The sequence below is a fragment of the Nuphar pumila genome, chromosome 3, assembly GCF_984573655.1.
Source record: "Nuphar pumila chromosome 3, dmNupPumi1.hap1.1, whole genome shotgun sequence".
Classification (NCBI taxonomy): Eukaryota; Viridiplantae; Streptophyta; class Magnoliopsida; order Nymphaeales; family Nymphaeaceae; genus Nuphar; species Nuphar pumila.
This window is the reverse complement of record NC_143251.1, coordinates 20673224-20692686: the sequence shown is the minus strand read 5'-3', so window position 1 is coordinate 20692686 and position 19463 is coordinate 20673224. Positions and strand designations below refer to the sequence as shown.

The 19463-nt window shown below is 35.3% G+C and overlaps 1 protein-coding gene across 5 annotated transcripts in view; it reads right to left on the bottom strand.

Moving 5' to 3' along the window:
• Window positions 1–19463, bottom strand: part of LOC149842223 (uncharacterized) — a 55354-nt gene that overhangs the window by 14770 nt on the left and 21121 nt on the right. For all 5 annotated transcript variants that reach the window (XM_090001323.1, XM_090001322.1, XM_090001319.1 and 2 more), the window contains 3 exons: window positions 18316–18392; window positions 18116–18182; window positions 17923–18030 (listed from right to left, as the gene is read on the bottom strand). In XM_090001323.1, coding sequence (XP_089857449.1) covers window positions 17923–18030; window positions 18116–18182; window positions 18316–18392 — 252 coding nt within the window. The remainder of the gene's footprint in view (window positions 1–17922; window positions 18031–18115; window positions 18183–18315; window positions 18393–19463) is intronic.

The following is a 19463-nucleotide window of genomic DNA, read 5'->3' as shown; positions in this document are numbered from 1 at the left end:
TGTTTTAACAATTACATGTAAATAAGATAGAAGGCCAAGGAAAAAATAGTAATTTTGCCTCATAGTAACCGACCTAAACCCCCTGCCGCCTTAGTCCCTCTATAAGTACCCCCCTGAGGTATGAAAAAAGGAGATAGAGCTAGGAAGAAGAGGAGCTAAGAGCAAAGGGAATTGTGACGGCATGAGGTGGTTCATGTTCAGGTGAGTGATTAGTTATGGTTTTAGTAATTAGATTTTTAATTTAATTTTGTGAGTGATTAATTTAAATTTAAGCAATTAGACTTTCTTATATTAGTATTGTAAGTAATTATTCTCATAATTAGGATTAGGCTTGCCTTGAGTTAATTATTTGAATAATTAGTTTTAGTTTTTATAATTAAACCAGTTAAGTAAACAATTAGTTATATATTTCTATTCTTAGATTTAGACTTTCTTGAGTTAGTTTTCTAATATGATAGTTATAGTTTTGATAAATTAGTTATTGTAAGCAACTGAATTTCGTGATTTATAATTTTTGTTTTGAATGTTAAAAAAATAGTTTTTTTATTATTTATGTAATTTGGAAGGAAATCCCATAAACCAAATAATTGATTTCAGCTTTGTCGTTTCTAAAGTTACTGATTTTTCAAAAGTTACCAAATTTTGTTGTTTTTAAATGTGATTTAACAATCTCTTTCAAGTAAACGAGTTTTCAAAAATTGTTTTGAAAAGCCATCAGATTTCCTAAATTGATTAGTTATTTCTTTTATTAATTAAATTATTGTTTTAAGTGTGATTTTAGTCTTATTTTGTCTTCTTTGAGTTGATTTGAAATCGTATTATTTAAAAAATCAGATTTGACATTGAATATCAAATGAAAGTTTTATTTCAAATGTTTTCAAAATCCTTTATTCTGAAAGAATATTGTTATTGATTTTAAGTGTTTGAATTTAAATGTCCATTCACATAAATGCAAGTAGACCACCGGCCGGATGGGGTTACAAGCCATTTTTTGAATAAGGGTATTTGACCGATTTGACTTGTTGGGATTTTTCAGCCCAATCGACTTAGTCCTGAGAAGTCAAGTGGCCCTTTAATATAGTCATTGGGAAAGATGGAATCCCCCACTAGTCGTCTAGTGCATTTGAGTTTCTGAGAGAGATAGGGGATCTTTGGCCCAATTAGATATCCAATGGGTAGTAGAACCTGTCACTGCTAGTATTATTAGCCCATCAGAAGGACAAAGGGATTTTATCGGCCCAAGTAAAATTAAGATTTATCAGACTTTCGGATCTTCGGTGGGATTACAAATTGGATCTTTTAAAAAGTGTTTTCTAAAGGTTAACAAAATGAGAAATGTCAACTTTGAGAAACAAGATTCATGAGTTTGCAAAGTGGTTTACAAAGTGTTTTAGCATCAACTTTATTAGAAAAAATTGTTGATGTGTTGGAAGTTAAAGATGAGCATAAGGTTGTTTAACTATATTTAGGTTAGGAAGAAGAGTAGAATATTGGTGGAAAATGATAAGTTTATTTTGAACAAGAAATATTCCACTTAGGCAAGAATTCTTGAAGTGGTTTATGAAAAATATTTTGTAGATTATGTATGAAACCATAAAGTAAAATTTTTAGAACTCATATAAGGAAATATGTCTATGGCTTAATGTGAAGGAAAAAATTTGTTGAATTAGATAGATATGCTATTTACATCTACAAGAAAACGAAGAGTGTAGGGAAGCCGAAACACGATCCACACAAACGCACACACAATAGTAACACAATTTACGTGGATTGGTCAGTATGACCTATGTCCATAATAAAGGCTGAATCAACTTTCTCTCTCAACCTTTTTCCATTAAATTCATCTCATTCTTATACATGCAATGTACATTAGATAGGTAAGCCTTACAAGACGTCAAGTTTTCCTTCTTTTGCACATATTTAGGAGATTGATCTTCATTAGAAACTTCCTTTTGAGTCATTACTTGCTGGGTAACATAAGTATCTTTCTTGATTGGCAAGGCTCTTGGAAATCTTATCTTCCAGACTTCTAGATTGTTTCTTGTCTTGGGTTGGATCCAACCCAATGTGCTGCACCAGTTTATCCGTTTCTCTAACACGCCCCTTAAACTCAGTGTTATTGGGCCAACATTGGTTTTGCCACAAAGTTCTTGAAATTGAACCATCCCCAAGGGCTTGTTAAAAATGTCTGATATTTGATCCTTGGAAGAGATGTACTTTTTGCATATTTCGCTTTTTGCAATTTTATCTCCGACAAAATGCAAGTCGATTTCAACATGTATACATCGGTTGTAGTAGAACAGGATGATCTGCAAGATACGAAGCCCTGATATTGTCACAGCAAATCACCAGTGTGCTGTCAAGAACTATTCCCAACTCTTGAGTAAGGAATTTCATCCACATAACTTCAGCTGCAGCATTGGCAAGAGCTCTATACTTTGCTTTTATACTAGACCTGGAAACAATAGACTGCTTCTTGGAGCTCTAGGATATTAAATTTGAACCATAATAGAGTTTATAGTGTTAAAATGTAAAACTGTACATATATATATATATAATAATATTATTATATATAAATATATTTTTCATTTCTTTCTTTTCTGTAACTTTTTTTCCTTTATTTTTATTTTTTTTGTCTTTATGTCATCTAGTTCAGTTTGAACTAGAATGGCACTTGCTAGTCAAGTCCTGTCCATACTTTACTAGCAATAGAGCTGTTGGACAGTCCAACAGTTCTATTTAGAGCTCTATTGAGTCCTCCTCTTTCAGCTGTGTATATAAAGGGGTGCAGCCCCTCTTGTATTCCATTCCAATGCTTCTTAAGCAATTGGTTTTTCATATCAATAAAGAATATCTTTTTATTTTTATTTTGTTTTCAGTTATACCCTTTTTAAGGGTTATGCTTTAGTGTCATTCATGACACTTTCCCTTGTGAATCTAAGCTCGTGTTTCGAAGATCCCTATTTCATTTTATGGTATCAGAGCCGCGGAAGTACTAGATCTTGAGGAAAATCTGCTTCAGTTTTCATGCCCGTTTGCAAAAGTGTTCGCCACTTGAAGAAAAGTGTTTTATCACTTCATTGCGGAAGATTTCACATCTTGTTGTATTGTATTTTCTTCTTTCTTTTTCATTTCTCTTTTCGTTTCTCTTCTATCCCTATTCCTTCTCTCCTTGTAATCAATGGATGACAATGATAAAGTCACCATCATGCCTATGAAACTAAGCGATACGAACTATGTAACATGGGCTTCAATCATGAAGCACCATATATGAGGAAAAGGCCTATGGAGGATTGTGGATGGTTCTGATTCGGAACCTAAGCTATCTCTTACTAAAAAGGAGGGAGATAAAGAGGTCCCTCTATCGAAAGAAGAGAAAATCAAGGCTCTTGCCTCATACAAGAAGAAATATAAAGAATGGAGAATATCTCATGCGAAGATAATGGCATGGCTTATCAATAGCATTGACATTAAAAAATGCTCAAGTCTTGCCAAATTTGATCATGCCGATAAAGCACGGGAATACCTTAAGAATATGTATTCCCTTAAAGATATTGCACACGTGTGCAACCTCCAAGAAAAAGTTCGAATAATGACACAAGGAGACAAAACTATTCGTGACTATTGCAATGGGTTGTCCGAACTTTGGGAAGAACTTTCCCTTTTAAAACCAAAGTGGCATTGTGCCGAAGACATCGAGCTTCGTAAAAAACAACTCGATGCTGAACATTTTTACCAATTTATCACTAGATTAAGGCCGGAATTTGAAACCACTAAATTGGCCCTCCTTCATCGAGGAAAAATTCTTTCTATTGTTGAAACTATTGAAGAGTTAACAATGGAAGAAAATCGTCTCCGAAAAGGTTCTTCAAAAATTGAAGATGATTCCATTTTAGCCGTGTCTAGACCAGGGAATCATGTTCGATCATATAGGCCTCCTCACTTTAACCGACAAAATAGTGACTATGATAAGAAGAAAGTTATTTGTCATCACTGTCATGAACCGGGACACTACAGGCCACAATGTCCCAAACTTAAGAAACTGAAAGAAAAAAGAGCTGCAATTGCTGAATCGAAGCCTAAAGATCAGGATGCACCAGTTTCCCTGGCCCAACTAATGGAGATTCTTCAGTTGTGTTAAAAATAAAACAAGTGTGTCAAAGGTCTTTACTACTGATGAGACTTCTCTTGAAATAGAAGGAATAGAAAATTTTGAAAAAAATTATAAAACAAAGAAATTTTCTATTCCAGAAATTAGACATGTTCCCAAATTAAATTTAAATCTTTTATCTGTATCTCAAATTTCTAATTATGGGTGTAATATTTTCTTTTCTTCTCATGGTTGTTGAGTACATGATTGTCAGTCAGGTAAGCTGATTGGGGAAGGCTATAGAAAAGGAAGACTCTATTACATGGATTTTTTGGAAATGCCGAAGAAAGCTTTTTGTTATAATATTCAGAAAATAGAGTTGGAACTATAGCATAAGAGACTTGGTCACCCACATATAGTCAAAATCCAACATTTTTCAAATCTAGAAAAATTTTGTAACTCTGAATCATTTTATTGTAAAGATTGTATTCTCGGCAAAATGAAAATATTACCATTTCAGAAGAGAACCTTTTTCTCTTCAAGACCACTTGAATTAATACACTCAGATGTTTGGGGTCCTGCACCAGTAATTTCTAAAGGAGGATTTGTTTACTATGTTATTTTTGTCGATGATTTCTCCCGACATATATGGATTTACTTTCTCAAACATAAGTCTGAAGTATTTTCATACTTTCAAACTTTTCATAATATGGTTAAAAAAAGTTTCAAAATGATATTGCTATTTTTCGCACAGATTCAGAGGAAGAGTTTTTATCCACAGATTTTCAAAATTATCTTAAATTGCATGGCATCACACATCAAAGATCTTGTCCTTATACACCTCAACAAAATGGACTGGCAGAACGAAAACATCGCCATATTATAGAAACCACTAGGACTTTATTAATAGCAAATCAAGTCCCGAAAGACTTTTGGACAGAAGTTGCCTTAATTGCCACCTATATCATTAATAGGATGTCATCTTTCTCGTTACAAAATATCACTCTCATTGAAAAACTTATGAACATTTCTCTAGACTACTCTAGACTAAGAATATTTGGGTGCAAATGTTTCATATTTACTGACAAAAATGATAAACTTTTCCCTCGTGTGATTCCCTGTGCCTTTTTAGGATATGTTGAAAATCAGAAAGGTTATAGATGTTTTGACTTCAAAAATAATAGACTATATGTGTCTAGAAATGTTTCCTTTCTTGAAAAGGAGAGCTTCTTTGATTTTAAAAAATTAAAAGACGTCACTGAGTACTCCTTTTTGCTAGAGCTAACATCAACATCTGATAGATATGACCTTGACTGTAACTTTGATGATGATCAAAGAATTATTGATCTTAATCATAATGTTGAAAATGAAGAAGTTCATAGGGATACTAGTATTCAATATTCCAGGCGACAAGAGTCTAATCCTCCAATGTGCACTTGAAAAATATTCTAACATTCCAACTAGACAATCATCTCGAGTCTCGAGGCCTCTAGGAAAGTTTGTATCATACGAGTCCTTCTTGTAATGAAACAAGGTACAATAGAACAATAGGGAAACAAACACAATGCCAACAAAGGGCTTTAATAAACTCACTTAAAGTTGGTCACTAATGGACCAAATACAATCTCAAAAGAGATAAAAATACCAAACAGCACAAGAGGCATACAAGCCTATAAGATGGGAAAAAACTCTAGAGAAAACCCTCAAATGCTTCTAAAAGCATTGAGGAATAACAAGGGAGTGAGGCTCTATTTATAGAGCCTCACTCCAACACATGGGAGGCAGTCCAGCTCTTTGGACTGCCTTCCAACAGTCATTATTATGACTGTTGGGTGGCAGTCCAACGTCTAGTTGGACTGCTGCCCAACAGTCATATTTTGACTGTTGTGCACAACAGTCATATTTTTGACTGTTGTGCCTAAGCTGTATGACAGTTTATTTATTTATTATAATGTTAAATTACATATCAGTCCCTAGTGGACTGTACTATATGATAAAAGACAAAAATACCCTTATTGGGTATTTGGATACTGTTGAGAAACTCGGTTTTGATGTCACATAATATGATACACTGTCTTATTTGATTTTATATGATATGATAATATGTTCTCTTAAAATAATGTTATATTATGACTGAATATGTTTTGCCTTAAATCTAACGAGTATTTGATGTAAGGATATCTCACCCAATAAGGATGGAGACTTCCTGTTCAAGTACAATTATGGTGCAATCATACTCCTTGAAGAAAAAGCTTGATGAGCCATGCTTTCCTAAAGCTCAAATGAAGAAATCGGCTACCTCAAGATGAAATTTTTTTTTCTTAGAGTCATATGTAACAGAACCTTCAGGAACTTGCATATTGCATATTACATACTCATTCATAAACACTATATCATAAAAGTATACAATAGTTTCAAAAAGCTCCTTTTTTGAAAACCAATAAGTGTACCTTCTTACAACCTTTTATGAAAAAGATATTTTGTCATATAATAATTGTACCTTCTTACAACCTTTTATGAAAAAGACATTTTGTCATTGTACCTTACACTATATACAAGACAACATAAAAAAAAGGGAATGTAGGAAAAAGACAAAAACATAACATCGACTACATGGAGAAAACAAATAAAATATGTTTTTGAAAAGACTCTAGTTTTCCTCTTTAAAGAAATATTTTTTATAGGAAGACAAAAACATAAAATCGACTACATAAGAAAAACAAATAAAATATGTTTTTGAAAAGACTTTAGTTATCTTCTTTAATGAAATGTTTCTTAATACAAGAAGAAGACAAAAACATAAATCGGCTACACATAAGAAAAACAAATATGTTTTTTAAAGGACTCTAGTTACCTTTTTCTCACAACCATAGAATGTCGACTTACTTGAAGTCATCATTCTCTCTACAAAGCATTAAATGCCTTCTGTAACAAATCCTTGTTAAATATCCTTCTCAAAGAATGTCGACCTTCTTTTTGGTCCTCATTCTCTCTGGAGACTTTAAAATACACTACATAAAGAATACACTTGACATGACTATGTACAAATAAATATCTCAAAGCACTCATAGTACTTACACTCATTTAAAGTAAAGAAGTACTAATGTACCTCAAATCATTAATTAGAATAAAGACAAAACTACAACCCAACGTTCAAATGTACTATTGTAAGAAATAGACTTTTTACATAAAATATGTATTACCTAAAACAATACAACGACTAGTGTACCCTCTATTTCACCTTTATGGAAAAAGGCATTCTCGAACTTCTCTAAAAGATGGTTTTGAAATGACCTAACATTTCATATTTCAAAAAGTTACAATTCCAAAATGTAACGACTACTTTTTATAAGCTATATAAACACACACACATAAACTATTCAAACAAGAGGAATGGAATAGACGTGTGAGCTTACAAAGAGAAAAATTTCTATTCGTGATTTGAAAAGAGAGCCTTGAAAAAGAAAGAGAAAAAGAAAGAAAAGAGAAAAAGTCAAGTCCAGCTCTTTGACAAAGAGTATCCTCTGAGTGACAAACAGAACATTCTTAGAATCCTTCATTCGTGCATTCATATCATTCTGAAGGTTCTATAGGAAGTATTGTAACTCTGTTTATCCACTGTATTCCTTCTTTGTTTAAAGAAGTAGACCTCTTGGGAAGAGGGTGTTGCCCTTCTCTGTTGAGAGAAGAAGACCTCATGGGAAGAGGGTGTTGCCCTTCTCTGTTGAGAGAAGAAGACCTCTTGGGAAGAGGGTGTTGTACTATTTATCCGGTAACTCGGATGTTATAGTGGAATCTCAAGTGGTTTGCTTGGGGACTGGATGTAGGTCTGGATATTGACCGAACCAGTATAACTTCTGTGTTTTATGTGTTGTGCCTTATTGCTTAATTAGTTTATTTTATCGATCATTATCATATTTCACTATTCACCCCCCCTCTAGTGGAATTTCAGATACAATTTTATTTTTAACACTCCTCCTCAAACTTATGGGGAAATCACCGAAAGTTTGCTAAGAAGATATAAAAATTGAGGTAGTGGAAGAGCTTTGGTGAAGAAGTCTGCCACCCAACACGCCTTAGATGAGAAGAATACTTTACAACCATAGTCAACAATTTGAGAGACCGAAAAAAGATTCAAATCCAGTTTGGGAATGACTCTCACTTTTGGAACAAAGAATTTTTTTAAAATATCATCAAGGTTTCCTAAGCTTTTGACTTTTAAAGAGGTACCATCGACAGTTGACACACATGAAAAATATGATTTAGTGCAATCAGATAATAGAGACTCATTATGAGTCATGTGGAAAGAAGCACCTGAGTCTAGAATCCAAGAGGTCTTACCTGGAGGAGACGAGGAAGAGATGGCAGCTCCGGATGTAGAAGGTGTAGCCTTAAGAAGTTGTGAGACGGCTTCTGCTATTTAAGCAAGATTTAATTCATTGAAGCTGCCGCCTTTTCTTGATTCTTGAGGTTCTTCACTTAAGGCGGCCACCTTTTTAAATTTGGGACATTCCGGCGTTATATGTCTGGGTTCCTTACAATGATGACAAATAATTTTTCCTTTGTATCCTCCCTTGTATCCTCCTCCATTGTGTCCTTCTCCATTGAACTTTTTCTCAAAGTGAGGTGGTTTATATGTTTTCACAAAATTTTCGGGCCTTGCCATGGCAAGGACCTCATCATTAGACTTGTGCATTCCAAGTCTTGTCTCTTCTTGACAAATTTGAGCAAGGGCCTCACTTATAGAAGGAGAAGTGGTCCTATGAAGTAAGGAAGATCTTACTTGCTCAAATTCCGGTTGAAGGCCATAAAGAAAGGAGAAAAGATTTTCTCTTTCGATTTGGGTCATTCTCATATCAATAGCCAAACCTTCCCATTTTGGTTCCAACATGGCTAATTCATCCCAAATAGGAGATAAAATACCGTAAAAATCTCTTACACTTTTATCTCCTTGTTTTGAATTACGTACCTTATCTTGGAGATAATAAAGTCTAGCCATATCCTTTTGGATAAAAGTACTTCTTAGAAAGCTCCATGCGTCACATGCCTTCTTGAATTTGATGATATTGGTGGCGATCTTGAACTCCATGGTATTCATAAACCATGAGAGTATTTGTGCATTGCTTGCCTCCCAATCTTCCAATTTATTTTGGAATTCTTCTAAGGCTTTTTCTTTTTCTTCTTCGCACAAGGCTTTGACTTGATCTCCTTCTCTTCTAGTCAATTTGAGTTGTGGTTCACTAGTAGAACCACTAACAAAACCCCACAATTTTTTTCCTTTGATATGATTCTCCATAGCCGTGGCCCACATCAAGTAGTTGTTTTCATTGAGTTTGTAGGTGATGACGGTGGCGAACTCTCTTTCTCCCATAATGAATATTTGAGTTTAGACTAGAGAAGATAGGGAATGATCAATGATCAAAGAACACTTCCTTCACGAGATTCTCCTTCTTTCAAGAACCTCGCTCTGATACCATGTAATGAAACAAGGTACAATAGAACAATAGGGAAACAAACACAATGCCAACAAAGGGCTTTAATAAACTCACTTAAAGTTGGTCACTAATGGACCAAATACAATCTCAAAAGAGATGAAAATACCAAACAGCACAAGAGGCATACAAGCCTATAAGATGAGAAAAAACTCTAGAGAAAACCCTCAAATGCTTCTAAAAGCATTGAGGAATAACAAGGGAGTGAGGCTCTATTTATAGAGCCTCACTCCAACACATGGGAGGCAGTCCAGCTCTTTGGACTGCCTTCCAACAATCATTATTATGACTGTTGGGTGGCAGTCCAACGTCTAGTTGGACGGCTGCTCAACAGTCATATTTTGACTGTTGTGCCTAAGTTGTATGACAGTTTATTTATTTATTATAATGTTAAATTACATTTCAGTCCCTAGTGGACTGTACTATATGATAAAAGACAAAAATACCCTTATTGGGTATTTGGATACAATTTTATTTTTAACACTTCTCACCCACATATAGGGCAGTTATTGCATTAATTCACTCAATATGAAGAACCATCCACATATTTTCAAGCAAAAAATGATATCAAATGGATAGAAGCCATGAAAGTTGAATCAGATGCACTTGAAAAGGGTTCTACATGGACTATTCAAGATCTTCCTCCAGGAAAGAAAACTATAGGATGTCGATGGGTTTATAAAATTAAAACCAAGAATGATGGTACTCTTGAAAGATATAAAGCCCGATTAGTAGCCAAAGGTTATGCCCAAGAATATGGGATTGATTATAAAAAAATCTTTGCTCTGGTGGCTCGTATGACAACTGTCTGAACCTTAATTGTCTTAGCTTCTATCAAAAAATGGTCTATTTTTCAAATGGATGTCAAAATGCCTTTTTAAATGGAAAGCTAGTTGAATAAGTATACATGGAACCCCCTCCTGGTCTAAGTATTCCTAAGAGTAAAGTCCTTCGCTTAGAAAAAACTCTTTATGAACTTAATGAAGCACCGAAAGCTTGATAATGATAGGTTTATTCGTGTTATGATTGATATTGGTTTTCAATTCTGTTTAACTGATACTGCTTTGTTTATTAAGAATTCTGATGCAGGGATCATTGTGCTTCTTCTCTATGTGGATGATATGATCATCACCGGAAGCGATAAACAGGGAGTTGAAACGATCAAAACTCATTTTGAAATGACTGATTTAGGCTTGTTGAGATATTTTTTAGGCATTGAAGTTGCTTATTCTCCTAGAGAATATTTATTATCTCAGACTAAATTTGTTTTTGATATTGTTTCCAGGTCTGGTATTACTGATGATAAGAAAGTCAACACTCCAGAAGTTGTTAACGTTAAAATGAAGATTGATGATGGAGAACTTCTTGCAGACCCTACTTCTTACAGACAGCTTGTCGGGCACTTTCCTATCTATCCATTACCAAACCAGATATAGCACATGTTGTTCACACAGTAAGTCAATTTCAACATGCTCCTACTTTTGTTCATATGAGAGCAGTCATCCAGTCTTCTCTTTCACGAGGACTTTTCTAATCTTCCTCCCCTTCTCTTGATTTAATTGCATATATTGATGCTGATTGGGGAGGTGATCCCAATAACAGACATTCAACCACTGTTTTTTATGTTTTTTTAGGAAAATCATTGATCTCGTGGAGGTGTAAAAAGCAGCATAAGGTATCTCTCTCATCCACCGAAGCTGAATACAGAGCCATAGCAACCACGACCATAGAAGTAGTTTGGATCTGACGACTGCTTGCTGACATGGGAGCTGAAGCAACAAAGGCTTCACAAATGTGTTGTGACAACAAAAGTGCGATCTATATTGTCAGTAACAAAACATTCCATGAACGCGCCAAACACATCGAAATAGATTGTCACTACGTCAGAGAGGAATATCTACACGGGATAATTGATCTGCCATATGTCACTTCAGAATATCAGTTAACAGACTTCTTTACAAAGTCACTCGCTGCTTCCCGATTTCACTTTCTCTTAGACAAACTTTCGCTCATTGTACCGTAAGTTTGAGGGGGGGTGTTAAAATGTAAAACTGTACATATATATAATAATAATATATTATTATTATATATAAATAGATTTTTCATTTTTTTCTTTTCTGTAACTTTTTTTTCTTTATTTTTTTTTTTTTTGTCTTTATGTCATCTAGTTCAGTTTGAACTAGAATGACTCTTGCTAGTAAAGTCCTGTCCAGACTTGACTAGCAATAGAGCTGTTGGACAGTCCAACAGCTCTATTTAGAGCCATTGGACTGTGTCCAACAGCTCTATTGAGTCCTCCTCTTTCAGCTGTATATAAAGGGGTGCAGCCCCTCTTGTATTCCATTCCAATGCTTCTTAAGCAATTGGTTTTTCATATCAATAAAGAACATCTTTTTATTTTTATTTTGTTTCCAGTTATACCCTTTTTAAGGGTTATGCTTTAGTGTCATTCATGACATTTTCCCTTGTGAATCTAAGCTCGTGTTTCAAAGATCCCTATTTCATTTTATGTAGCCCCCTATTGACTTCAGATTATCTAGACATCCTGCCCAGTCAGCATCTGAGTACACAAAGATGCTCTTAGAAACTGAAGGCTTAATAATCATTTCATATAACAAGGTATTCTTTAATTATCGAAGAATCATCTTTACGACTGACCAATGCACATCGGTGGGAGCATGCATATACTGACAGACCCTATTGACTATAAAGGTAATGTCAGGGCGAGTCATAGTTGCATATTGGAGGGCTCCCACTATACTTCGATATAAGGTTGGGTCTTTAAAACTTGATACTCATAACAGAGAGGGGCGGTGAAGATGCCATAGGTGAGATAATAGGCCGAGCCCCATCCATAGACACATGCACCAGTAGGACAAGAATTTATTTTCTTCGAGATAAAACAAGTCCCAGACTCGTGAATTTAGCTTATATTCCAAGAAAAAAGTGCAAGGGTCCTAGATCCTTCATAGCAAATTCTGACCTTATTTTCTGAATGAGATGACTTATAAATCCCCAAAAATTTCCTGTTATAATGATATCATCAACATATATCAATGTATGCAGTTTGATGTGCCGATTTGTAAATAAATAAAGAAGTATTTGTTTTAGCGCCAGAGAATCCCAAGCTGAAAGAAAGAGCTTAACCAAGAAAACCAAGCCCTTGGAACTTGTTTGAGCCCATAGAGAGCTTTTTCCATTTCACACATGATTTAGAAAATGAGGACCTTAAAATCCACGAGGTTGATGCATGAAAACAGTTTAAGATAAAAACCTGTGTAAAAAGGCTTTTTGCATATTCAGTTGTCTTATGACCCATTTATTACTCGGAGCAATGGCCAAAATCAATCTGATGGTGGACGGTTTTACCACAGGGATGAAAGTGTCGAAGTGGAAGAGGCACTCTTGTTGGCTATAACCTTTAGTGACAAGATGAGCCTTGTACCCGTCAGCTCTTCTCTTGATTTTGAAGATCCATTTGCACCTGACTGTGTGCATACTTTTGGTTTTGCGAACTAAGATCCATGTGCAGTTTTTCATGAGGGCGTCATATTCGAGTTTCATAGCTTAACACCACCTGTTATCTTGAATGACTTCTTTAAAGAAAATAGGTTGAGTCTTGTTTTAGGATAGCAAGGAAGAGACAAGGAATAGGATGTATAGTTACTAGAAAATTCTTTTGTTTGAGAGTCTCATCCTGAAACCTTGTTATCATGGGATGAGTCCTGAGAGGCTGGGATTGAACTGGAGGAGAGGTTTGGGTTACTTCAGGAATTTGATCTTCTATTGGCTCAATGGCTTGAGATGACTCGGGTTGAGTTACACTATGACAAGGGCTAATGAAATTTGATTGGGAACTAGACATGGTGACAGGGTCCTGAATGTTGACTTCAGGTTCTTGGGTCATCACAGGTCTAAGGTCAACAGGACCTACAATGGTGGGCAAATGAGTCACAGTGACAGGTGGTTTGGATCTTGATTCAGACGCTTCCACACCTTCCTTGAAGGGAAAAACACTCTCATCAAACACCATGTGTCGAGATTATATAATTGCCCAGTTTTCTTAAACAATAATACCCTTTGTACTAAGAAGCATATCCCAAAAAGACACATTGCTCAGTGTGATATTCTAACTTGTGCTTCCTATATGGTCTTAAGCAGGGAAAACATAATCTGGCTTGGTTTTGAAAAGAGCCTTGATAGGAGACAAGCCTTTCAACAACTTCATAGGGATCCAATTTATCAAAAAAAGTTGTCAAAAGACCAATACTTCATCGGCACATTAGCATGGGCCATAAGAGACAACCTTGTATCAACAAATTGTCGACAGCTCCTTTCTGCTCATGAGTGTGGGGACATGAGATATGACATCCAATACCACACTCAAGAAGATACTTGGCCACAGATTGGTACTTCCCCCCCCAATTAGATTGCAGAAATTTAATCTTATGGTCTGTCACATTCTCAACATGAACCTTGAAAGCTTGAAAAACCATAAAAACATCTGATTTTTGTTTCAGCAAATATATTATCCACACAAATTTTGTAAAAGCATTAATAAAAACCACATAATATTGGTTCCCATTAGAACTAAGGAGATGATTACTCGACCCTATTCAGCCTGACATGATACTCAGATTTGCAGATCACGTCTGACATTAAAAAAAAAGAGGTCGAACTTGCTGATGTCAGCAGATCAGGCTCGCACAACCCTGAACCAGATTCAGGTCTGATTTCAGTATTACTTTTATTGATTCCCCTTATGTTATTTTTTCTTTCTTTCGCTGAGTATGGGTTCCGGTTCCTCCCTGATTTCCTATTCATTTTTTAGCCAACTTGTCTTCGAAAAACTCGACTCTTCCAACTTTGTGACCTAGAAGAAACAAATAACCCCTTTCATCAACAGCTATGAACTTATGGGACATCTCGAGACGGATCGGTCCAAGTGCCTCTGGAGACCATGCAATAACAGGTTGTTGCAGGAGAAAGTAAAGATGGGATCACAACTACCACTATGACAGAGGTAAACCCAGAATTCACCTCCTGGAAAAAGAATGATCAGATGGTCGTCGCGTTCATCACTGCCATGCTTTCCAGAGAGGTCCTGTTGCACATTCCTACTGGAGTGTCAGCCCAAGACCTGTTAAGGATAACAATGCTATTTTTGAGTTCCATCTTCACTAGTATGTTGTGAAAGATTAGGTGACATGCAAGGTACTTCTGAAAGGAGTAAGTGAGCAGGACCTATACAGGGTGTCTCTCACCGGTTGAAAAAATGGCATGTTTGGGAGAAAAAGGTTCAGTGGATCTATGACGTGTTTCTGGCATCCCTCTTTCAGAGTAGTATATCAGATTCTTGATAAATTTGGTTTACCTTTTGAAAAACAACTCTCTAATAAAGTGTGTATGTCAAAAAGGGAAGAGTCATAATCTTCCCTTTGGAAGTGCTTCTTACATAACAGCGAAAGAAGAGGCGAGACAGATATATCTGTATATATTTTTGAAGATAAAGAGATGTGAAAGAAAGAAAAAAAATAAGACCTTAAAGAAAGGAAATAAACTAGGGTTTTAAAAAAGCAAAAAGATATGAAACTAGAAGAAGAAGAAAGAGAGAATAGATTGAAAAGAGGTGGATTAGCAGCCAAGGATCTCGATGGAACTTACCTTCTCGCCGGGCTCTAATACCATGTGAAGGTGTGCCTCAGAGTCCAAGCAATAGGAAGACACCACTAGAGGAGAAGAAAGAAAGGAGATGAAAGGACGTCCAGCATAAGGATTAGGGCTGGGACTTCTAAAACATGTGAGAAATTACAATGATACCCTTACATAAGAGGGTTTTAACTTGAAAGACCAATATACCATCATTAAACAATACAAATACAAACAAATAAATACACGTGATTCCTTAAAAATATCACAGTTGCTGTTTCCTTTCTTGGGCTTAGATTTGGTACCGTCTAGATACCCAATATATCTGAATCCCCAGATCACAGTCCTTATGAATTTTGCCCAATATAAGAAATTAGTCATGTCAAATTTTTACGGGAATGGTCTGAATGACCTCCTCCATATTCTCCAAACCCCCAACTATACAATAAAACAAACTTGCACAAGATGGAAACTACACCAACAACCACATAATTATGCACCAAAAAAGATGCACAGTCAATCAAAGAACAAAGATGCCATCGATACTACCAACTCACACCAACAGACATGTGCTCAGCCGATATGAAGAACATCAACAAAAAAACCTCAAATGTCTGAAAAAATATGCACCAAACAAGATGTACACTTCCAATCAAAGAACAAAGATGTCAATACTACCAACCAGAGTAAGCAGAAGCTTCTTAGCTAGGTGAAAAGCCCGCTTCCCGGAAACTCGCTTCGAAAGCGTGATACTCCTCGCTTCCTAAACTTGATAAGAATCTCGATTCTCCCACGCTTCCCTTATACTTTCCACACACTTCATCTATTCTTATATGTTCTCTCACTCTACTTTTCTTGTTTTTGATGTGTTTCCTCTCACACTTCTCACTCACTTCCATGTGCTTTCTCTAAATTGGCAGTCATCATTTTTAGATTTTGTTAAAAATGTAATTCTTACACTAAAAAATCATGAAATGTAAGAATAATCACTTTTATTTAAGTTTTTATTTGTATTACATTTTGATTCCCATTCAATTCTTATATTGCTTTTTTTATTCCTTGCTTCCCACTTCCTATATATTTTCAAATGCATCGCTTCTCGATTCTCGATTCTGCTTCTCGTATCGGTTTCCGCTTCTGCTTCCTAGTCTGGCAACCTTGCTACCAACACACGTACATGCTCAGCCGATATGAAGAACATCAACAAAAACACCTAAAATGTCTCACAATAAACCTCATAACCAGTCAACAGATGTCGAATAATAAAAAACAGGCCATAGACTACAAAGCACGGCATCATCAAAGCATTTTCACAACACAAACTTGATTCTGATATCAAAACTCAGGTACCGCTTCCTGATATACTCCAAAAGATTCTTGAAAACTAAATCAAAACAGAAAAACTCTCACCAAGAGTGCTATCAACAGACTTCTTACTCAAAAACGACCCCAATACGCAAACAAAAACCACTGATAGCAACAAATTGAACAAATTTTGCATATCTGGATTCTGGACACTAAAGAACTCAATATCCTGAAAATACAAGAAGAATCCCCAAAAATCCAATATAGCTTTGATCGAAGTGATTTTTTATTCTTTGGACTTCTAAAATCAGGCTCTACAAGAATCCTACCTCAAATCACGGAGATCTGATCGGCCACAGGGATGATGCTGATGTCAGCTCCTCAATATGCGTGCACAGACAAGGAAGCAAGATTGAAGTAACTTCACACCTTCCTCCACCTTCAAACAACTCTCCGATCCAATATGGCTCTGATACCATATTGAAATCAAGAAAGAAGCACAAGGAAGAAAACAATGGAGGGACTTCTTGAGAGAAATTTCATTAGCTTGAAAAGAAAGAAGCAATACAACATATAGGGGTTGACCTGGAGTTACCGGAAGCTTCTTAGATAGGTGGGAAGCTCGCTTCAAAAGCCCGATACTCCTCGCTTTCGAAACTTGATGAGAATCACGATTCTTCAATGCTTCTCTTAAGCTTTCCACACGCTTCATTTATTCTTCTTATATGTTCTCTCAGTCTACTTTTCATGTTTTTTATGTGTTTTTTCTCACGCTTCTCACTCACTTCCATGTGCTTTCTCTAAATTGGCAGTCATCATTTTTAGATTTTGTTAAAAAATTATTTTTTACACTAAAAAAGCATGAAATCTAAGAATAGTCACTTTTATTTTAGTTTTTATGTGTTTTATTTTGATTCTCATTCAATTCTTATATTGCTTTTTTTTATTCCTCGCTTCTGCTTCCTAATGCAGCAACCTTGGGTTGACCCCATTGGATACACTAAAAGACAAAAATGATAGACTCTAGCCTCCTGAAAAAGTACAAAACTGCCACCCATAAATAACTCTATATACACTTGAGAAGTGTAGCACCAAAACTAGAAATACATATGATACAATTTCATATATTACACTATTCAGCAGTATTCACAGAAACATACAATCTTCAACTTATTATATAGTGCATTTTGTATGTAGCAGCACCTAAAAGCACCCAGAATCAATCAACACAGATGTGCTGGCCATTTTGGAATACCCATGTATGCTAGTTCACAAATGGTTTAGCAAAGAAAGGGACTAAATAATTATTTGATGTTCCTATGCCAGTTTTTCCTAAGATAACATAACTTGATTCAAGAATCAGAGCATCTTAATACATAATCCTACCTCTTCAGCAAACTTTATCAAAAGAGTGGTCCGTGGTCGTTGTTGGCCTTCCACTGGTACAAAGTGAGCTGAAACTGCAGCAGGAAAACCGGCACTATCCAAAACACCCTACAGTAAAAGCAAGTTTATGTTTAGCTATTCTCAACTCAGGATTATCAAATAAGAACTTTTCTCTGGCTATGAATCAACATACCCTTACAATGCCAGCAACAAAAGCCCCACAATTGAATGCACCCATGTCTTTTGGGATGGAAATAAACCTTCAATAAAGTATGATATCAAACTTCGATCACATTAAAAAAATTTAAATATATTCTATCAAGTGCATTTCTCTCTTCATAAGAAAAAGAAAAAGGTACAAGATGCAGTGAAACTATACAATTAGTCAAATACCGATTAACAAGAAGTTCTTTCTCACTGATCATGTATTCATCTTCATGTTCGGTTCCTTTCTCAAGTGAGTCAGCCACCTACAAGAATCATAAATTACATGTAAACTGAAAACTGAGAAATTGCATATGCAACATGGTAGAGCTTCGGGATATTTTGGAGCCTGACTACCTTTAACCAACAAAAGTTGCAAGTTAGCATAAATATCTTTTTTTTTGGCATATTGCAACTTGTAAAACATTTTGAATGAAAAAAATGCATCAATGATCAGAATATTTTAATTAATGATTTCTAAAATATTCAGACCATTAATACCCACCAATTATATGCTGGAAAGGGGAAAAAAAAAGTTATGAGCCAACAGAAGTAAATTAGGATTTGTTATTTTTCTCTAATGGCATAACATAGATTATATAACTGATGAAGCATGTCAACTGAAACCGAATTGGCAAGTTGGAAAACAATAAGGATACAGACAGATTAAGGATATGGGTTACAACCATTTTTATGGAGTTTTCTGTTACAATGATATATAAATGGATATAGTTCAGAAGTAAATGGAGCGTCCATGTGATATACTGCCATAAACTGTTGCTAAATAAAACTGGCTAACGTTGAATATTTAAACCAGAATCATGAAAATTTATGCTTGACTTGTTTCTAGCACATCGCAGACAATGAGCTTCCTAAGACCTCACAATCACTAGTAACAGCATCTAGATAATGTTAGCACTGCAATTCTTACGAGATTTAAGAGAAAAAAGCTTTATTGAAAAAATAGGAACCACTTAAAACTCTAAAACAAATATTAACATCAATGAAATTTGAAAGCATGAAAATCTTTAGAAAAAATCAGGAATGGCTACGGAAAATAGACATGAAATAAGATGAAAATGTCAAGATAAATGGAAAACACATGGTAAATTCAAATTTAATCTACTTTTCTCTTTTTTTAGATTTTTAAATTTTGGATATCATCTTGGTCCATGACTAGATCATATAACAGTAGATGCTTTCATAAAATTTTATGGTCTTGCCTACCTGTTCACATCAAGTACGAGATAAGCAATCATAGAGTCAGGAAATGAAGAAACACACCTCAAATTGCAGCAAAAGTCAAGGATAGTGAGAGACAAAAAGGAAAAATGATT